Consider the following 19,738-nt stretch of genomic DNA (forward strand, 5'->3'; position numbering starts at 1 on the left):
AATCCACACCAAACAAGCAATGGCTACTAAATGTCATAGAAAATACTGGACCTATTTCTCAATATAAAGAGAGCAAATTACTGAAATGTTTCTAGTACAGTCATCAAACAAGTCCAACATGGCACAATAAAAGGCAACAGGAAGGGGGAGATTTTAGTGTCAGAATCATTCATAGTTTAAAACAAGACAAAGCAGGAAAAGAAAGGAGGCAAAATTATCCTTAAAATAACACTTTAAGCTAGTTTGTCTTAACATCTGATCTATGGTACTATTTCTCTAAATGCAAATAGATATTCTGTTCAACCCTTCCTTTCCAGCCTCCACAACTGTTTCTAATAAGTTAACATACACTGTTAATTCTCAAGAGAGAGACCAGTGTATGCACATTGCTGAAATTTATTTCAACAGGGTCACACTTTTTTCAAGTGTCTCTTGCTAGGCTTTGGGGAAACAGCGCTTTTAGCTATCATTTTTGGTTGTAAAATGTAGCAGTAGTAAACATACAAACACACACCACAAAGAATTACAAAGCTAGACCACCTTATAGCTTGGAAAATTCAAGGATTATGCATCTACCCAGGTTGACACTGATGAGATTCACACCTACTCATTGATAGACAAAACCTCAGAAGCTCTGAGAAAGAATTCTTTGGGGCAAAGGCTGAAGTCCACCAAAGCAAACTGCTCCTGTAGAAAATTTTTTAGAAAAATACTTGACAAAGAGATAAATAGGAGGTCCTATAAATTCAATATTTTGGAAAATTTACCCAATTTCTGGTGGTGAAAGAAAACAGTATTTCAGAGGATACTTTAATTAATGTTTTTTCAAAATTTTAATTTTAATCCAATATTTACTAAGAGACTTAAGCTCTGAAGAATTCTGAGATCACTCCATCCTTTGAACATTTTTTTTTTGAAGATTTATTTTAGAGAGTAAGTTAGGGAGAGGGGCATGGGGAGAGGGAGAGAGAAACTTAAGCAGACTGCACTGAGCATGGAGGGTGGCGTGGGGCTTGATCTCATGACCCTGAGATCATGACCCTGAGATCACCACCTGAGCAGAAACCAAGAGTAGGACGCTTAACAGACTGCACCAACCAGGTGCCCCCATCCTTGGAACATTTTTTTTTAAGATTTTATTTGACAGAGAGAGAGAGCACAAGCAGGGGGAGCAGTAGAGGGAGAGGGAGAAGCAGGCTCCCCACTGAGCAGGGAGCCTGATGTGGGGCTCAATCCCAGGACCCTGGGATCATGACCTGAGCTGAAGGCAGATGCTTAACCGACTGAGCCACCCAGGCGCCCCTCCTTGGAACATTTTTAACTGCCAACAATTTCTACATAATAAGTGTATGATTTTTGTTATCCAATATTCACTAATATCTGAATAATTGAAATATCGTTTATTTCAATTATCCTCTTGAAAAATAAACTCCACGTTCCATTTCCGAAAAGTTCTCTGGCTATGTAACTTACCGCCACTAACAGTTTGATTTAATTCTTAGTAGCCACTGTTCATACCAAAACCAGAAGTCCTCAAGCAATAGAATGTGATACATGATGTCACATAATTTTTAAAAGATATTTCAGCATATCTTTCAGATATTGTGGGATGAAATCTTGTTAAGATAGACATTACTCAGATTTCTGGTAATAGGTGAGTGGTCTCTTACCACTAAATATTACTTTTCTTCAATCTTAACAGGCTATACTCTATGGCCCTTGTGCCCACTGAAGTTGTTCTTTTGTGTTGAAAACCTGTCAACGATAGCTGTGGGTGACACAATCAGAGATTCTAAGAGATTCCTTTTACAGTTTTTTAAAAGTCAAGAATTCTACTTTCCACAAGAAAATGGAAGGTGATGAACTACCCTGTTACTCCACAAAGCTTGTTTTCTGGGGTCTCCAGAAAAACATTGTCAGAACACACCTAGTTCTACTCAAAGTTTGCCTGATGAGAAAGTCCATAAGACACGGTATAATAATCTATTGAAAGGAAAAGCTGTAAATGTTATTATACCCATATAAGAGGCTAATAAAAACAAGTGAGTTCAACATTTTTGTCTGTAACTGTAGGATGGTGACAGAAGCGGGCCTAGAAGGGAGAAATTGTAACCATGCCGATCCCTCAAACTAATTATCTCTAAAATTCATACTATTAGATATGCTGTAGTATATCATTAATCCTTGCCTGCTGTTGCCAATATATGGTAGCTATGGATTACTATTTAATAGCACTGAATTGTGTCTAACAAAAATCTTCTCCAACTTATCTAAAGGCAGAGTTCACTATAATCTAGTCCTTGGCTGATCCACTTACAGAAGAGTTTAGGAAATAAAATGAATAGAAACCTGTTCTGCTCTAGATTCATATAAAGCAGGGTTTCTCAACTTTAGCAGTACCAGCATTTGGGGTTGGATTATTGCTTGTTGTGAGGGCTGTTCTCTGTATTGTGGGGTGTTTCACAGCATCCCCTGGCCTCTACCCACTAGATGCAGTAGCACTCCCCCCCCACCACAGTTGTGACAAACAACAATATGTTCAGACACTGCCAAATGTCCCCTGGAGGTTCCTGGCTGAGAGCCTCTATACAAAGTTAAATTGCTGTATTGAAGATACTGCTCTGATATTTGTAATTCATTGCATAATTACACTTAGGTGCTAAATAAAGACTGTGTTGGTATCTGGAAGGTTGGAGAAGAGAGAGCAGGTAAGCCTTATGAAAAAATGTTAGAAGCAGACAGTTTGAGACAAAGAACAGATAATTAGCAAAGCTGAATAGAGAGGTTCAAATAAGGTAGAGATTATAGGTAGGCGAACACAAAAAAGATGTGCTATACCTATAAATAGAGGCCTCTATAAAACATCAGGACATAAAAAAAGAAAATTATGTCTCATAAGATTTCTTTTTAAAGATTTTATTTATTTGAGAGAGATTTACAGAGATGAAGAGAGAGAGAGCATGAGCAGGGGGAGCGGCAGGCAGAGGGAGAGGGAGAAGCAGACTCCTCGCTGAGCAGGGAGCCCGATGCGGGACTCGATCCCAGGGCCCTGGCATCATGACCTAAGCCGAAGGCAGATGCTTAACCGACTGAGCCAGGCGCCCTCAGAAGATTTTTTTTAATTTTATTTTATTTATTTTTTTTTTTTTAAAGATTTTATTTATTTATTTGACAGAGAGAGACACAGTGAGAGAGGGAACACAAGCAGGGGGAGTGGGAGAGGGAGAAGCAGGCTTCCCGCGGAGCAGGGAGCCCGATGCGGGGCTCGATCCCAGGACCTGGAATCATGACCTGAGCCAAAGGCAGACACTTAACGACTGAGCCACCCAGGCGCCCCAGAAGATTTTTTTTTAAAGATTTATTTATTTGAGAAAGAAAGAGAGAGAGAAGAGGAGAGGGACAGAGGGAAAGAGTCTTAAGAAGACTCTGCGCTAAGTGCAGAGTTTGACTCGGGGCTTGATTTCACAGCCCTGAGATCACAACCTGAGCCGAAACCAAGAGTCAGACACTTTACAGACTGCACCACCCAGGCACCCCGTCTCATAAGATTTTTGACAGTAGACTGACCTTTCTTACTATCTTTAGCTTTGGTTAACACTAAAAATGTAAACCTCAATATATATACTATAAGAGCTGGAATAAATGCAACCCCCCGAGGAGGGGGGTTCATGGTGTAGGTGAAAGAACATTGGACTCCAGTCAAAAAAACTGGCTTTTAGTCTCAGTTCATTACTGAATAGATCAATGTGTGACCTTAAGCAGATCACATCACCTCATTAGCCTTAATCTCACCTGAAAAGGAAGGGATTAAACTAGATGGTATTAGGTCTCTTTTAGCTTTGACATTTTCTAATTCTATTAGTGCCAGCTTACAGATGATACATACAAAGAAGATAATTAACTGTACTACACATTCCATGGCTTTGGATTCTTCAGAAATGGAATCCAGGATTAGGCCAGAGGCAAACACTCACAATTCAAGTCCCTCTGGCATATGTCAGTTTACCTTGCAGTGCTGGGGCTGACTGTGTCTGGGTTTTGGAAAGAGCAGACAGAATGCTCTCTGGGGTGATCTCCACCTTTGAGAGGATATTTGCCAGAGGATTGTGAGATGTTGTCGGGGCAGGTGCAGGTGTTTTCAGGCCACTGCTAAGGTTGCTGGGACTTGTAGGCGTTCCTGGAGACGGTCTTGATGCAGGACTGACCCCTGGTGGCAGAAAGATTAACTCAAGAAAATGCAATTCAAAATGACCGGTAAATTCATGATACTTTCCACTCAATCAGGAATGTTTCTGTGACAGACCCACAAATAAGGCATATCATGGCTTGTACAAAGGAAAAATTGAAAATTAGATTAAAATCTGCTTCTGTCAACTTGGAACACCCCTAAAGTAAACAGTATTAAGTTTTTTTTTCATATGTATTTGTCAGTTTTAAGAGCCAGTAGAAAGAAATTTAGGGAACGTATATTTTTCTCTACCAAATGTAACCTATACCTCAGAGTCCTGTAGGTGCTCGGTAAGTATTTAATGGCTGATTACGACCATAGCCATTACAATTGTATAACTTAGCCACTGCGTAATTCTATGTGATTAATACGTTGCTTTTAAAATGGCCTTTAAAATGAGATCATGTAAGCAATTTCCTTTACATCTTTACATTTTAATTTTTTTTTAAGTAGGCTCCACACCCAACATGGGGCTTGAACTCACGACCCCAAGATCAAGAGTTGCACCCTCCAGGGACTGAGACAGCCAGGTTCCCCTACATCTTTATATTTTAAAACATTGGGTTAATTTTTTTTTTTAAAGATTTTATTTATTTGACAGAGAGAGACACAGTGAGAGAGGGAACACAAGCAGGGGGGAGTGGGAGAAGCAGGCTTCCCGCGGAGTAGGAAGCCCGATGCGGGGCTCGATCCCAGGACCCTGGGATCATGACCTGAGCTGAAGGCAGACGCTTAACGACTGAGCCACCCAGGTGCCCCTGGGTTAATTTTTAATATAGAATAAAAGTATATAAAAAGAAGAGAAAATAATTTTTGAATGACCAAATATATGAACAGGTATTTCACAAGGAAAACTAAATGGTAAACAAATGAAAAAGTTTTAACCGAATCTTAATCAAAGAGATGTAAATTAAAACAAATGACTCTCTTTTTTTTTTTTTTTTTGAGAGAGAGAGTGGGGGGGCAAGAGGGGCAGAGGGAGGTGGGGAGAGAGAATCTTTTTTTTTCTTTAAAGATTTTATTTATTTGACAGAGAGAGACACTGTGAGAGAGGGAACGTAAGCAGGGGGAGTGGGAGAGGGAGAACCAAGCTTCCTGCTGAGCAGGGAGCCTGATTTGGGGCTGGGTCCCAGGACCCTGGGGCCATGACCTGAGCTGAAGGCAGATGCTTAATGACTGAGCCACCCAGGCACCCCAGGGAGAGAGAATCTTAAGCAAGCTCCACGCCCAGTGGGGAGCCCAACATGGGGCTCTATCTCATAACCCTGAGATCATGACCTGGTCTGAAATCAAGAGTTGGATACTCAACCGACTGAGCCAACCAGGTGCCGGATTTTTTTTTTTTTTTTTTAAAGTAATCTCTACACCCAACATGGGGCTTGAACTCACAACCCTGAGATCAAGAGTGGCATGCTGGGACACCTGGGTGGCTGAGTCAGTTAAACGTCTGCCTTCAGCTCAGGTCATGATCCCAGGGTCCTGGCATAGAGTCCCACCCTGGGCTCCTTGCCCAGTGGGGAGCCTGCTTCTTTCTCTGCCTGCCGCTTCCCCGGTTTGTGCTCTCTCTCTCTCTTTCTGACAAATAAATAAAGTCTTAAAAAAAAAAAAGAGCTGCATGCTTGGGGCACCTGGCTGGCTGAGTCAGTGGAGCATGGGACGCTTGATCTCAGGGTTGTGGGTTCGAGCCCCACACTTGGTGTAGAGATTACATGTTAAAAAAAAAAAAAAAAAGAGAGAGAGAGAGAGAGTTGGATGCTCTACTGACTGAGCCAGTCAGGCATCCCCAAATAAATGACTTTTTAAGACTGAATTTGACAAAGTATTAAAATAAGACAAAATAGTGTTATAGAGGTTGAGGAACAATGGGAACTTTCATGTGCTTGGACATAAAGTAGTACATTTTTGGTAATCATTTTAGTTTTAACATGAAAAGAATAAAAACCTACATTTTTTTGCCTTTGTCTTTTAGAAAAGTATATTTAAGTTTTTATAAAGAAATTAAATAATTGGGATTTTCTTCAAAATAATCAATATTGGGTAAGGCATAGCAGAAACAAGACTGGCCATGTGTTTCTACTGCTGAGGATGAGTGATGAGTACATGGGACGTGCTCTACTTTTATATATTTTCATTAAAATCTCCATGAAGGAAAAAAAAAAAGCCCTATATACTCAATCATTTAGGAAGTGTTGTGCATAAAGTTTAGCATCAAGGTTGTTCATTATTCTTTATAATAGTGAAAAACTGGAAACATACCAGATGCCCAGTAATAAAGGTTTAAATAAATTCATATATAATATACTTCAATTATTGAAAGAAAAATTATTATAAATATTTAATCTACCAAAACATTCTCTCTCTCTCAAACACACACACACACACACACACACACACACACAGGCTGGACACAAGTGGTGTCCTCTGGGGTAGTAGATATTTATTTTATTCTCTTATTTTCTAATTTTTCTATAATAACCATGTATTGGTTTTATTTTTTGATTTAAAAAATTACTTTTAATTTAAGAAAAAAACAACAAAAAACCAGACTGATGGCTCAATTAGAAAGATGAAAATAAGCTTTTTATTCTCTTTATGGGGTTCACTTACCGGTATTTTTCATGACTGATGTTAGGCTGCTAAGGATAGAACTGATCTTTGCCAGATCCACATTAGCCAGGTTTGGCAAAGCCAACGCTGGAGAAGGGGACAGGAGAGAAGTATTCACAGGCTTTGGAAGAGGTGGGGTTGCTGTCATGGTCACAGGCACTGGGGTACATGAAGAGGCCTTTGAGATACTTTCTGTTGGCTTTGTAGACATAGAAGTTGATACAGCTGACTTCTCCACAGGTTTTTCCTTCCTGTCCTCTACTGTTTAAAGAAAAGGGGTGATACTGCATTACTGCTTTCCACACTCTGCTTCCAGTATGAAACATGTCCTACTAGTTCCTGATTTTGCGGTATAAAGCACTATGCTTTAGAGAAAAATCATTCACTTCATGATTTTTAAGTAAGTCATACTCTTTATGTTCCTTCTCACCTTCGACTCCTGCTTAAAATAAATTTCCCAAATTCATTTTTTATCTTTTCAGAGATTTCTTTGCATTTTCTTAGCGTTTGTGTATTAAATTTGTACATTTCTGGGATCATGTTATTATTTGGTACACATTTGTGTTCTTTTAGTAATGATATTTATAGTCATAAATTATCCTGTCCTTTCTTTTCAATTAACCTGAAAGCTTTCTAAGACATAGAAACTCTATACATACTTTCTTGTATTTTTCTTTGACTTCCTGAAATTGGCCTAACTGGGGGATACAATTATAATATAGGCACTAACTTGAAACTGCAATAAATTGCCTTTACAATATACTCCTTTTAGGGCGCCTGGGTGGCTCAGTTGGTTAAGCGACTGCCTTCGGCTCAGGTCATGATCCTGGAGTCCCGGGATCGAGTCCCGCATCGGGCTCCCTGCTCGGCGGGGAGTCTGCTTCTCCCTCTGACCCTCCCCCCCTCTCATGTGCTCTCTCTGTCTCATTCTCTCTCTCTCAAATAAATAAATAAAATCTTTAAAAAAAAAAAAAAAACAAAAACAATATACTCCTTTTAATACTTTAAAGGCTATGCACTATATATGGAGAATGCATTAAATTCAACAGAAGTCCAACTGCCTAAGAATAATTATAAAAGCTGGGGGTGTCATAGAAACAATGCACCGATCCAGGTTAATTTTGTTTGTTTGTGTGTGTATGTGTGTATGTATGTAATTTCTACACCCAATGTGGGGCACAAACTCCCGACCCTGAGATCAAGAGCCACATGCTCTACCCACTCAGCCAGCCAGGTGTCCCCAGGTTAATTTTGAAAGCATAATTAAGAAACTGTGGCGTTGGAATCTTAAAGGTCAAGAATGACAGAGAATAAGGTATTCCAGCATAAGTGCCCCCCCCTCCAGAACAGTGCTGTTCAACAGAAATGTAACTCACAAATTTAAATTTTCTAGTGGCCACATTAAAAAAAAGTAGAAATGGGTAAAATTATGTATTTTATCTCAGTATCTCCCAAATATTTTCATTTCAATATGCTATAAATACAAAAATAATTGAGATATTTTTACTTTTTTGGGGTACTAAGTTTCTAGACTCCCCTGTGTATTTTTTAATTAGAGCACATCTCAAGTTGGACAAGTCGTATTTCAAATGCTCAATAGTCACATGTAGCTAGTCCTACCATACTGAATGGACCAGATCTTGAGCAATGATTTTTAGCCCATGTGGCATACCAAATCCTGAACCAGGATAATGATACCTTGCTGTTCTAATCTTACAAGGATTGAACTATCTTTTAATACCAACCTGTGATAGATTCATTGGTGGGAAAGCAAAATAGATAAGGAACAAGTTGCCTATTAATCGCATAAGGACATACCAATGATTTTTGACCCATCATCTTCCACATCTGAGAGTTCCATGTCTTCTACATCACGATTATCTGTCACAGGCTCAGGTGTGGCAGATTTCTCACTCTCCATGGCTGGTGACTGGGATTCCTCACCTCCCATTCCCTGAAAAGGAGACTCAGAACCAGTTGGAGAAGGAGCATCCATGCTTGGGGAAGGGACTGGTGATTCTTCAGGATCAGGAAGGGTTGACTTCAATTGATCCAGCTTTTTCTTTAAATTGTTCACTCGATTAGCGAAGGTTTTATATGCCTAAAAGAGGAAAAGAAGAGTTATTCCTCTGAGAAAAGAACCAAGATGCTACCATTTTGACTTTGACCAGATTTCCTCATTATTATTAACTATACCCCGGTACAAAACGAAACAAAAAAATCATCTGTCAAACATGGAATAGTTCTCAGTCTCTGCTTTTTGTACCCCCTAAATGAATATTACCATCCACACAGTTGCCCAAGTTAGAAACTTAGAGGTTATCTGTACTTAATCCTCCTTTGCTCTCTTCTACCAATCTAACCAACCCAATATTTATGGAGGGCCTAAATGTGCTGGCCAATCTTCTAGGTACTGGAGATATGGCAATGACTAAGAAGACAGACAAAAACCAAATCCATAAGTAAAGTATAACCTAGGAAGTCAAATAGTATGGATTTTTTTAAGAAATAAACTTTTAATTTTAGAACAGTTTTAGGTATAAAAAATTACTGTGACGATTATACAGAGAGTTCCCAATTATCCCTTTTGATTAACCTCTAACATTAGTATGATACATTTGTCACAATTAATGAACCAATTTTGATAATTATTATTAACTAAAGTCCACATACTTCAGGTAGATTTCCTCAGTTTTTATCTAATGTCCTTTTTCTAGTCCAGGATCCCATGTGGGAAACCACAGTACATTTAATAGTCATGTCTTCTTAGGCCCCTCTTGTTTGTGAGCTTGTTAGATTTTCCTTGTTTTTGATGACCTTGATGGTACCAGTCAGGTTTACAGACTGTCCCTCAAATTTGAGATCTGCCTGATGTTTTTCTCATGATTAAACTGGGGTTATAGGTTTTTGGGAGGAAGACCATAGAGGTAAAGCGCTACTGTTATCATGTCATATCAAGGGTACACATAATCAATACGACATACCATTGTTGATGTTAACCCTTCATCACTTGGCTGAAATCCTATTATCTGATTATCTTAATGTTAATGCCTTAAAACAGTGTGTCTTTTTCTTTTGGTTAAGAGTCTTGGATCATTAGATTGTAAAATCATTTTGGGATCGAACAAAAAAGGAATGGAACAGAAAAGAATACACTAGAGTTGAGCTTTTGCTTCTGGATATACTTGAGTAGCTTGTAGTAGAGCAATGCTCCCACCAAGAACAACTAGGAAAGCCAGATATATACACACACACACACTTGCACATACATGCGCTCATGCACACGTTTCAATGTGCTGGGGAGTGCTGAGGCAACCAAAACTTAAGTGGCAAATCCTACAGCAGGGGAAACCATGAGGAAAGAGAGCTAAGCTGACATTCTGCAACTACCTTTCTTCTCAGGGTTCTGCTGATTTGGAGGAGGCAGGTAAGAATTTGAGAATTCAGGTATAAGGACAAGGCAGAGGGCCACTACTAAATATGAAGAAAAAGCAGAGCTTTTTAACAGTCCTGCTGGTCTATAGAGATAGAAATTAGAGACTTGAAAGGCCAAGATTCTAGTGAAACAGAAAGGACAGAAATGGCTCAACAATATGTTATTTTAGCTCTTCAAGATTATTTCCTCAATTCTGAAGAAGAGGGAATTAAGAAGCCAAGCAGAAAACTTCTGAAAAGAGTAGTTAAACACAGTCTCATGTGTTAAGGAGACAAGGATTAGAGTTCAAATCATGCAGTAGAAGAGGGGCCCTTGTGATCACTCCAGCCTCTCAGTGGGAAAACTCTACATGCCAGAAGCTGGGAAGAACCAGAAGAAGACAAAGTCATGCCCAAACTGCAATTCAGCCCAAGTCAGTTCAGTTTCAGATCTGATTAACACGATCAGCTCTCACAATATCTGCAAACCCTAGCAAGGGAAAGGGTTTATACTCTCTGGAGGAAGAGAAATCATCTAGAGACTCTATAAACACTTTCATATACAATGTTAGCACTCAATACAAAATTAGCCAGCATGCCAAGAGATGAGACCAAATGACCTAAAAGAAAAAAGACATTAGAAACAGACTTGTAACAAGTGAAGCCAGTATTGGAATTATCTGACAAAAACCAAATAGTTATGTTTCACATATTCAAGAAAATAGAGAAAAATCCCTTCTTGAACACTTCAGCACAAAATCCATTAGCTGGAGATAAAAAAAAGACCTGGTAGCCTAGAGTAAGATGATGGAGCCAAAATGGGTTGAGGAAAATATGAGGAAGGCATTGCGTGGGATGCTGAAGCAAGATACAGAGAAAGCCCAGAGGTGGGTGAGGAGGGATGGAAGTGCTGGGAGTCTGGCTACACACAGGGATTTTTTTTTTTTTTTGAGAGAGAGCAAGCATGAACAGAGGGGAGGGGTGGAGGGAGAGGGAGAAGCAGACTCCCCACTGGGTAGGGAGCCCGATGCGGGGCTCGACTCCAGAACCCTGAGATCATGACCTGAGCCGAAGGCAGACGCTTAACTGACTGAGCCCCCCAAGCGCCCCTACACACAGGGATTGATCAAATAAGTGATTATATTGAAGATAAGGGGGACAAGGTTTTGCATTGCTCGAAAAAGCAATTACAAACAGGGCAAGGGAGAAAACTAGAATGAATCCTGTGGTGTTGGACTAGGATTGGAGAGAACAATGTGAACTCACGGTTTTCAATATATATAGACAGATACATAAATTAATATAGATGTAAATGTGTGTGTACATATCGGTTAAGTATGTATATACACACATCTATTTCCTAGCTCTGTACACTGATGTGGTTTGGCAGCTGTGATATCCCAACATCAATGAGTATACTTAATACTCAGATTCTTTTTAAAAATTTTATTTATTTCTTTGAGAGAGAGAGAACGAGCAAGAGAGAGCACAAGAGGGGAAGAGGCAGAGGGAGAAGCAGACTTCCGCTGAGTAGGGAGCCCGATGTGGGGCTCAATCCCAGCCCTGAGATCATGACCTGAGCTGAAGGCAGATGCTGAATTGACTGAGCCACCCAGGAACCCCACTCAGATGGTTTCTAAATGGTTTTTCACTAAAAGGAACTCAGGCTCCTTGGAGAAATGACTGATTCGAGGGCCAGGCAAGATGGGATGGAACACCTTGTTCCAAAAGTACCAAAATGCTCCAAAAATGATGGGGACATGTAAAAGAACACAGAAAGCAGCCTGAAAGAAGATCCCACTGGCCAAATCTGGGACAATTTGAGCATCACAATAATTACTGATAGTAATTAATTAAAACATAGAATAAATAAGACTCTATGAGTCCATATTGATTTAAATAAATGAATAAATTGAAAGTTTGATGATGAATAAGTTATTTACATCGTTTCAAAAATACCTCCCCATAAAACACTTACTAATTACTCTATTACTTTCTTAGGGTTGTGGTAATAAAGTACCACAACTTGGGAGGCTTAAAACAACAGAAATTTATTATCTCCTAATTCGGGTGGCTAGAAGTCCAAAATCAAGGTGTCAGCAGGCCTATCCTTCCTTGCCTTTTCCTTGTTTCTGTTGGTAGCCATCAACACTTTGTGTTCCTTGGCTTGTAGCCACATCTCTAAAATATCTGTTTTGGTTGTTACATGATGTTCTCCCCGTGTGTCTGTATCCAAATTTCCCTCTTCTTATAAGCACATGAGTTATATTGTATTAGGCTCAACCTAATGACCTCAGCTTAACTTGATTACATCTGCAAAGACCCTACATCCAAGTAAGGTCACATTTATGTGTACCAGGAACTGGGACTTCAACATCTTTTTGGGATACACAATTCAATCCATAGCAATTACCAAGTGAAAACTTCTCAATGGACAAGCCTGGAAGATACTACATTAATAAGATATCAACAGGAATATAACAGGTAGTGGAAGACATCAAACTTGTGGGATAACTGAAAAAATGCAAAGAGAAGAACACAATCAATTCTGTGATATTCCAACTAAAGATGCATAACCTAAATCTGATCACAAAAAACATCACATAAATCCAAACTGGGGGACAAAATATTTTGACTTATAATCTTCAAACATATTTAGAACATGAAAGTCAAGGAAAATACTGAGGAATTATTTTAGATCAAAGGAAAATAAAGAGAAATGCAATAAATGCAACCTGTTATTCTGGACAGAATCTTTTGCTATAAAAACTGGTCAATCCGAATAGGGTTTAAGTATTATATAATAATAGTATGTCACTGTATGAATTGATTTCTGATTAAACGGCTATACTTTATGGTTGTGAAGGAGAATATATCGGTCTGGCAGGAAAACACACAGGAAAATATTTGGGGGTGATAGGACATCAACTTATTTCCAAATGATTCAGGAAAAAAAATGTCTTCATAATGTACTTAAGGTGTTTAAGTTTGAGAATATTTCACAATTTAAAAAAGAATGAAAAGATGAAAGACAGGAAAAGACGAAGAAAAAAGATCAACAGAATTTAGCAGAAAATCAGATTCTTTCTAAAAAGAAATCAGGGAAGGGGAGGGGAAAAAAATCAAATGGTGATTCTAGAACTGAAAAATAAGCCAACTGTAATTAATTGATGGGTTTAACAATAGATAAAGGTTCAGCAGAAGAGAGAATTAATGAATTAGAAGACTGGTTAATAGAAAATATCTAGAAGGAAGCACTGAGAGAAAGGATGGAAAATACAGAAAGGAACATAAAAAGACACTTGGAACTCAGTGATGAGATCTAATATACGTATTAGTAGAATTCCAGGAGAGAAGAGAGAATGGAATAGAAATAATACTTGACAGATAACAGTCGAGAATTTTCCAAAATTTGTGAAAAACATCAAGCAATTTGTTATGGGGTGTGGCCCTCCAGAGTCATAGGTTCAAGTCCTAACCCTATACACCTCAGAATGTGACAAGTTTTTACAGAGGTAATCAAGTTAAAATGAGGTTATTAGGGTGGGCCCTGAGCCAAAATGACTGGTATCCTTAGAGAAAGGGGAAACCTGGACACAGACACACACTGAGAAAAGACAATGTGAAGAGATACTGGGAGAAAATGGCCATCTACGAGTCAAACTATGAAGCCAGGAACAGAACCTTCCCTCATGACCCTCGGAAAGAATCAACTATGCTGGGGTGCCTGGGAGGCTCAGTCAGTTGGGTGTCTGACTTCAGCTCAGGTCATGATCTTGGGGTCCTGGGACTGAGCCCTGCATTGGGCTTCCTGCTCAGCAGGAAATCTGCTTGCCCCTCTCCCTCAATCCCTCCCCCCACTCATGCACGTTCTCTTTCTCTCTCAAATATAGTATTTTAAAAAATCAACCATGCTAACACTTTGTTCTTGGATGTATGTCCTCTAGAATTATGAGACAGACAACAAATTAATGTTTAAACCACCCAGTTTGAGATACTTTGTTACAGCAGCCCCAGTAAACTAATAAATCATTGATTCAAAAAGTTCTACAAACCCCAAACCAGATACGAAGAAGACCATGTTAGACACACTGCTGCATAACTACTGAAAACCAAAGACAAAGAAGCACACTGGGCTCAGCAGAAGAAAGAATACTTGAACTTGGGGTGCCTGGGTGGCTCAGTCATTAAGCGTCTGCCTTTGGCTCAGGTCATGATCCCAGGGTCCTGGGATCGAGCCCCACATCGGGCTCCCTGCTCAGTGAAAAGCCTGCTTCTCCCTCTCCCACTCCCCCTGCTTGTGTTCCCTCTCTCACTGTGTCTCTCTCTGTCAAATAAATAAAATCTTAAAAAAAAAAAAGAATATTTGAACTTGAAGACTGGTAAGTATAAATTAGCCAAAATTAGTCCAGAGGGAAAAAAGAATGAATAAAACAGCAGAAATCTAAGACCACATGGGATATGTAACTAAAATCCTCAAAGGAGAAGAGAGAGAATGGAAGAGAAGAAATATTTTAAAAGATAATGGTCAAATAGTTTCCAAAATTAATGAAAGATACCAAACCATAGATCCAAAATGCTCAGTGAACCCCCAAGCAGGATAACTACAAAGAATACATCTAGGCACAGTTGACTTCTCATTACAAGGGAAGCCAGACAGATTAACATTTTTAGGTAATAAAAGAAAAAAATTGTTTTTAAAGATTTATTTATTTGACACAGTGAGAGAGAGAGCACACAAGCAGGAGGAGAGGAGGAGTGGCAGACAGAGGCAGAGGGAGAAGCAGGCACCCCACTGAGCAGGGAGCCTGATATGGGTCTCAATCCCAGGACCCTGGGATCATGACCTGGGCCGAAGGCAGATGCTTAGCCGACTGAGCCACCCACACACCCATTATCTCCCTGCTTCTAATACTCTATTTTCCATCCTGTTCTCCTGATTCTAAAATGCAAACTTGATCACATCATTAGCAAAATCAAAATCCTACAACTGCTTCCCACTGCTTTCGGGGTAAAATTCCAAGACCAATTCCAGTGAACACACACCTTTCAGAACCTTGTTCCTAAGTAACTCTCCAGTTCTATTTACCACCTTCTGCGTACATGCCCACCTACTATGAGAAACTACTCTCAGGTCCACCAATTTTGCCATACTCTTATGTTTGCATGCTTTCAACTATGCTCTTCAGAGAATATGGGTTTTTCATTTAGCTAATTACTGCAATATGAGAGTTTAGCTCCTTTGAGAAATTTTTCTCCATATCTTCCATTCCCACTCCCAAATAACTAAAGCACCTATTCAATCTATTCACATAGCATCCTACAGTTACCTCTATTATAGCATTTATCATACAGAATTGCAATTATGTGTATTCAACAAATGCTTCCGGAATAAACCTCTCCCAAGCCATTTGTTGAAGATCCTCTAAAGCAGACTAAATGATTTCCTAAATAACAGATCATAGATCAGTATTCAAAAATTATTAAATGGTCTTTTGGGGCAAAATGGTGAACTGACCACACCCATTCACTGTCTCTCCCTCCTGGGACTCCTATAAAATGAATAGTTAAGAACAACAACAACAGGGGTGCCTGGGTGGCTCAGTCGTTAAGCGCGTCTGCCTTCGGCTCAGGTCATGATCCCAGTGTCCTGGGATAGAGCCCCGCATCGGGCTCCCCGCTCAGCGGAAAGCCTGCTTCTCCTTCTCCCACTCCCCCTGCGTTCCTTCTCTCGCGTTGTCTCTCTCTGTCAAATAAATAAATAAAATCTTAAAAACAAAACAACAACAAACAAAGGTATAACAAATAACCAGAAGCATACCTGGAAAAAACATTTCTACAAAATTTAGAAAACAGAAAGAGGATGAAGAAAGAGTAATAAAGAAGGGATGAGGCAGGGGAGAGAAAAATGAGGTTAGGAGTGTGCAGAAGGCGAGCAATATCTGGGAAAGGAGCTGATCTGACTTGCAGAATCCCTAAGCTGCTTTTATCTAGGGCATGATGACTACAGAAGGGTGGAGTGAGTGGTGGGGTTGAAATCAGGATAATTAATTAAAAGCGTGACTACCACTCAATACCACCTCCCTTGCAATCTCCACACTTGGCAGCCAAGGCCTCGGGCAAAAACGTGACTTCTCTAAAAAGTTAAAATATTCTGGCAAAAAGACTCCAGCCTTCTAATATTTAGCACTCCTCCTGCCCTGAATAACAGCCAGTTCCTGACCTACACACACTTTACTAAACCCAACAGTAAATAACCCCTACCTATGTACCGGGAGCTTCTCAATTTTTTCATATCTCATTCTTAAATATGAATGGACAGAGATATTATCTGATTTTTGATGAAAGCCAGAATCATAAAAGAGAAAGACCAAGATAACTAGAGGGGAAACGAAACTCAAGATCTTTCAGAAAGCAGAACAAAAAGATAAGGTTGAGAAAATATGAGAACATAGAAGAGAAAGAAATTATTCCACAACTGAAGAACACCAATCTTTAGACTGAAAGAGCCCTCCATGTAACCCTTAATGAATGAAAAACAAAACCTCACGTAGATACACCATTGTAAAAATTTCAGGACACTATGGATGGAGTCCCTAAAAGCTCCCAGGCAAAAAAAAAAGTTACCTACAAATGATCTTGCAGAGTCTTCACATCAGTAACACTAAAGACAATGAAGTAATGCCTTTTAAGCTGTGAGGGAAAATGATTTTCAACCAGACAAACTTTTACCAAAGCAAATGTGAAAACAGTATAAAGACATTTTGAGATCTAAGGACTCAGAAAATCTACCTCTCATAAGCCCCCCTTTTTTGGAAATTAACAAAACAAGAGAGAAAACCAAAAAAAGAAGACACAGAATCTGTAAAATAGAGTGCTCAACTCAGAATATCAGTAAAAGGTAGTCCTAGAATGAGATCCAGACACTTAAAACTGGAACAGGAGATTTAAAGTTCAGCTAGGGAGGTTTCTGGGGAAAATGTGAATTCAGAATATTCGATGTGATAGAGAACTGAGAAAGTGAAAAAAAGGCTATGAGAAAGCAAACAATGCAAAAAAAAATTCTAGGAAAAAAAAAAAAGCCTCTAATATAACCATACCTACCATAAGACCATAACAGCGAACAATGTTTACATAGCTGTACTATAATCTTTGTTTATTAATTTTCAGTCTTTAAGGAAGTAACATTTAATTATGATTACAGAGTAGAATGTAAATATTATCAACCTTGACAATGTGAAAGTACAGTTTACTGAAGTCGGGAAACTGAAGGGATAAATGAAAACTAATGGGAAAGGAGAGGGACGTTAATAACCTCATTTTACACAGTGAAGAGTCGAGAGTTAGTGGTCAAAAAATATCAAATATACTACTACCATGTACGAAGATGATCAATAGATTTAAAATAGTTATATAATGCTGTTGGGAGAAGGAGGAAGGCAGTGGAGTATAAGTTAAATCCTCATCTGTCATACCAAGAAGTCAAAAGATATTTCTTAAATAGGATAAATCAAGAAAGAACAACACAGGCATATTATTCAGAAATATGAAGGCAAAAGCCAAAAAAAAAAAAAGAGCTAAATGAGTTAAAGGGATTGCTTCTAGAAGATTGCTTCTAGATTGCTCCTTACCAGTGGGACTGGTAGGATCTACTCTACCATCTGCTTTTATGACCATACACAGTGATTAAAGCTATAAAAAAAAAATGCAGGGTGCCTGGGCAGTTCAGTCAGTTAAGTATCTTGCTTAAGATTCTCTCTCTCTCTTTCCCTCTGCCCCTCCCCCCACTCTCTCCTCTATAAAAATAAATAAATAAAACTGTAAAAAATTTAGTATACAACAGTTTCTTTTAGAGGACACTAGTAACAGAATTTTATTTTTTTTTATTTATTTATTTTAAAAAAAAGATTTTATTTATTTATTTGACAGAGAGAGACACAGTGAGAGAGGGAACACAAGCAGGGGGAGTGGGAGACGGAGAAGCCGGCTTCCTGCTGAGCAGGGAGCCCGATGCGGGGCTCGATCCCAGGACCCTGAGATCATGACCTGAGCTGAAGGCAGACGCTTAACAACTGAGCCACCCAGGCGCCCCGTAACAAAATTTTAGTAACAGAATGTTTCCATCTAGCTTTCTGGTAAAACAATAAAGTATATATACTTCTGCCCAATTTTTTTTTTTTTTAAAGATTTTATTTAGTCACCTGACAGAGAGAGACACAGCGAGAGTGGGAACACAGCAGGGGGAGTGGGAGAGGGAGAAGCAGGCTTCCCACGGAGCAGGGAGCCTGACGTGGGGCCCGTTCCCAGGACCCTGGGATCATGACCTGAGCCGAAGGCAGACGCTTAACGACTGAGCCACCCAGGTGCCTCTACTTCTGCCCAATTTTTATATCCTGTAACCATAATTAGGTATATTCCTTTTGAAATGCTAAAACCTAAAGCTTTAGTAAAGCTTAATGGTCAGGGTATCCATGAGCTTTATTTAGTGTCAAAAAGAGCCAGGTCTTAATTTAGACTCCTCCACTTGCTGGCTCTATTACCTTATACAAGGCTACTGACCTTCTTCAAAAGTAATTTCTTCATCAATGCACTGGAGGTAATAATGTTTACCCTCATAGAGTCAGAGAACTCATATGAACTATAAATCACTGATTTATAGTAAGCAATCAATATAAGATAGCTTTAATTATTACTTACATTGGCCACCACTTTTACTTCTTTGTACTGTGCTTCATAGAAAATTCCAGCATTTTCCAGTGCTTCTGTTAGTGAGGGCCCATTTTTCACCTGCTTATCTAATCCATTCACAAATTCCTCGAGCTTGGAACTTGCCTCTTCAAATTCTTTGGAGAACTTCTTTCCACCTGTCTTATCTAAAATAACAGAGAAGTATTCATTTCAGGATAAAACAGAATATGTAAAAAATCTAATCTTTTTTTTTTTTTAAGATTTTATTTATTTTTTTTGACAGAGACACAGCGAGAGAAGGAACACAAGCAGGGGGAGTGGGAGAGGGAGAGAGAGCACCAGGCTTCCCGCTGAGCAGAGAGCCCGATGCGGGGCCTGATCCCAGGACACTGGGATCATGACCTGAGCCAAAGGCAGATGTTTAAGGACTGAGCCACCCAGGCGCCCCAAAAATTTAATCTTTTGAAGAAAACCCCTTTTACATAATCTGTGAACCTGTTCTTGTTGCCTTAGTCTCAGTTTCACCTTAAAGGAGCTTCTCCAAGTCACAAAACCCACAAAACAGATTATTAAAACAATTCACGTTAATCTGCTAGAGTGTAGCCAAGAGTATATCACGAAGGCACCTAAAATTAAGGTAAAGAAAAGAAAGTTCAACTAAAAGAAACTCTTTTGATTTCTTTTCTTCACAAATCGGAGGCTGAGCTGCTAATTAGGAGTAACAGGATGAGGCTCAATTCTGTTCACTTCGATTCACCACAGAATGTGAGAAAATGGAGGTTCAGAAAAGTAAACATAAAG

General features: G+C 39.3%; 1 protein-coding gene across 3 annotated transcripts in view; it reads right to left on the reverse strand.

Moving 5' to 3' along the window:
• Positions 1 to 19,738, reverse strand: part of RPRD2 (regulation of nuclear pre-mRNA domain containing 2) — a 97,289-nt gene that overhangs the window by 7,081 nt on the left and 70,470 nt on the right. For all 3 annotated transcript variants that reach the window (XM_032397015.1, XM_032397014.1, XM_032397016.1), the window contains 4 exons: positions 18,947 to 19,122; positions 8,654 to 8,936; positions 6,836 to 7,096; positions 4,007 to 4,207 (listed from right to left, as the gene is read on the reverse strand). In XM_032397015.1, the coding sequence (XP_032252906.1) occupies positions 4,007 to 4,207; positions 6,836 to 7,096; positions 8,654 to 8,936; positions 18,947 to 19,122 (921 nt within the window). The remainder of the gene's footprint in view (positions 1 to 4,006; positions 4,208 to 6,835; positions 7,097 to 8,653; positions 8,937 to 18,946; positions 19,123 to 19,738) is intronic.

Source organism: Phoca vitulina, unplaced genomic scaffold, assembly GCF_004348235.1.
Source record: "Phoca vitulina isolate PV1807 unplaced genomic scaffold, GSC_HSeal_1.0 scaffold96, whole genome shotgun sequence".
NCBI lineage: Eukaryota > Metazoa > Chordata > Mammalia > Carnivora > Phocidae > Phoca > Phoca vitulina.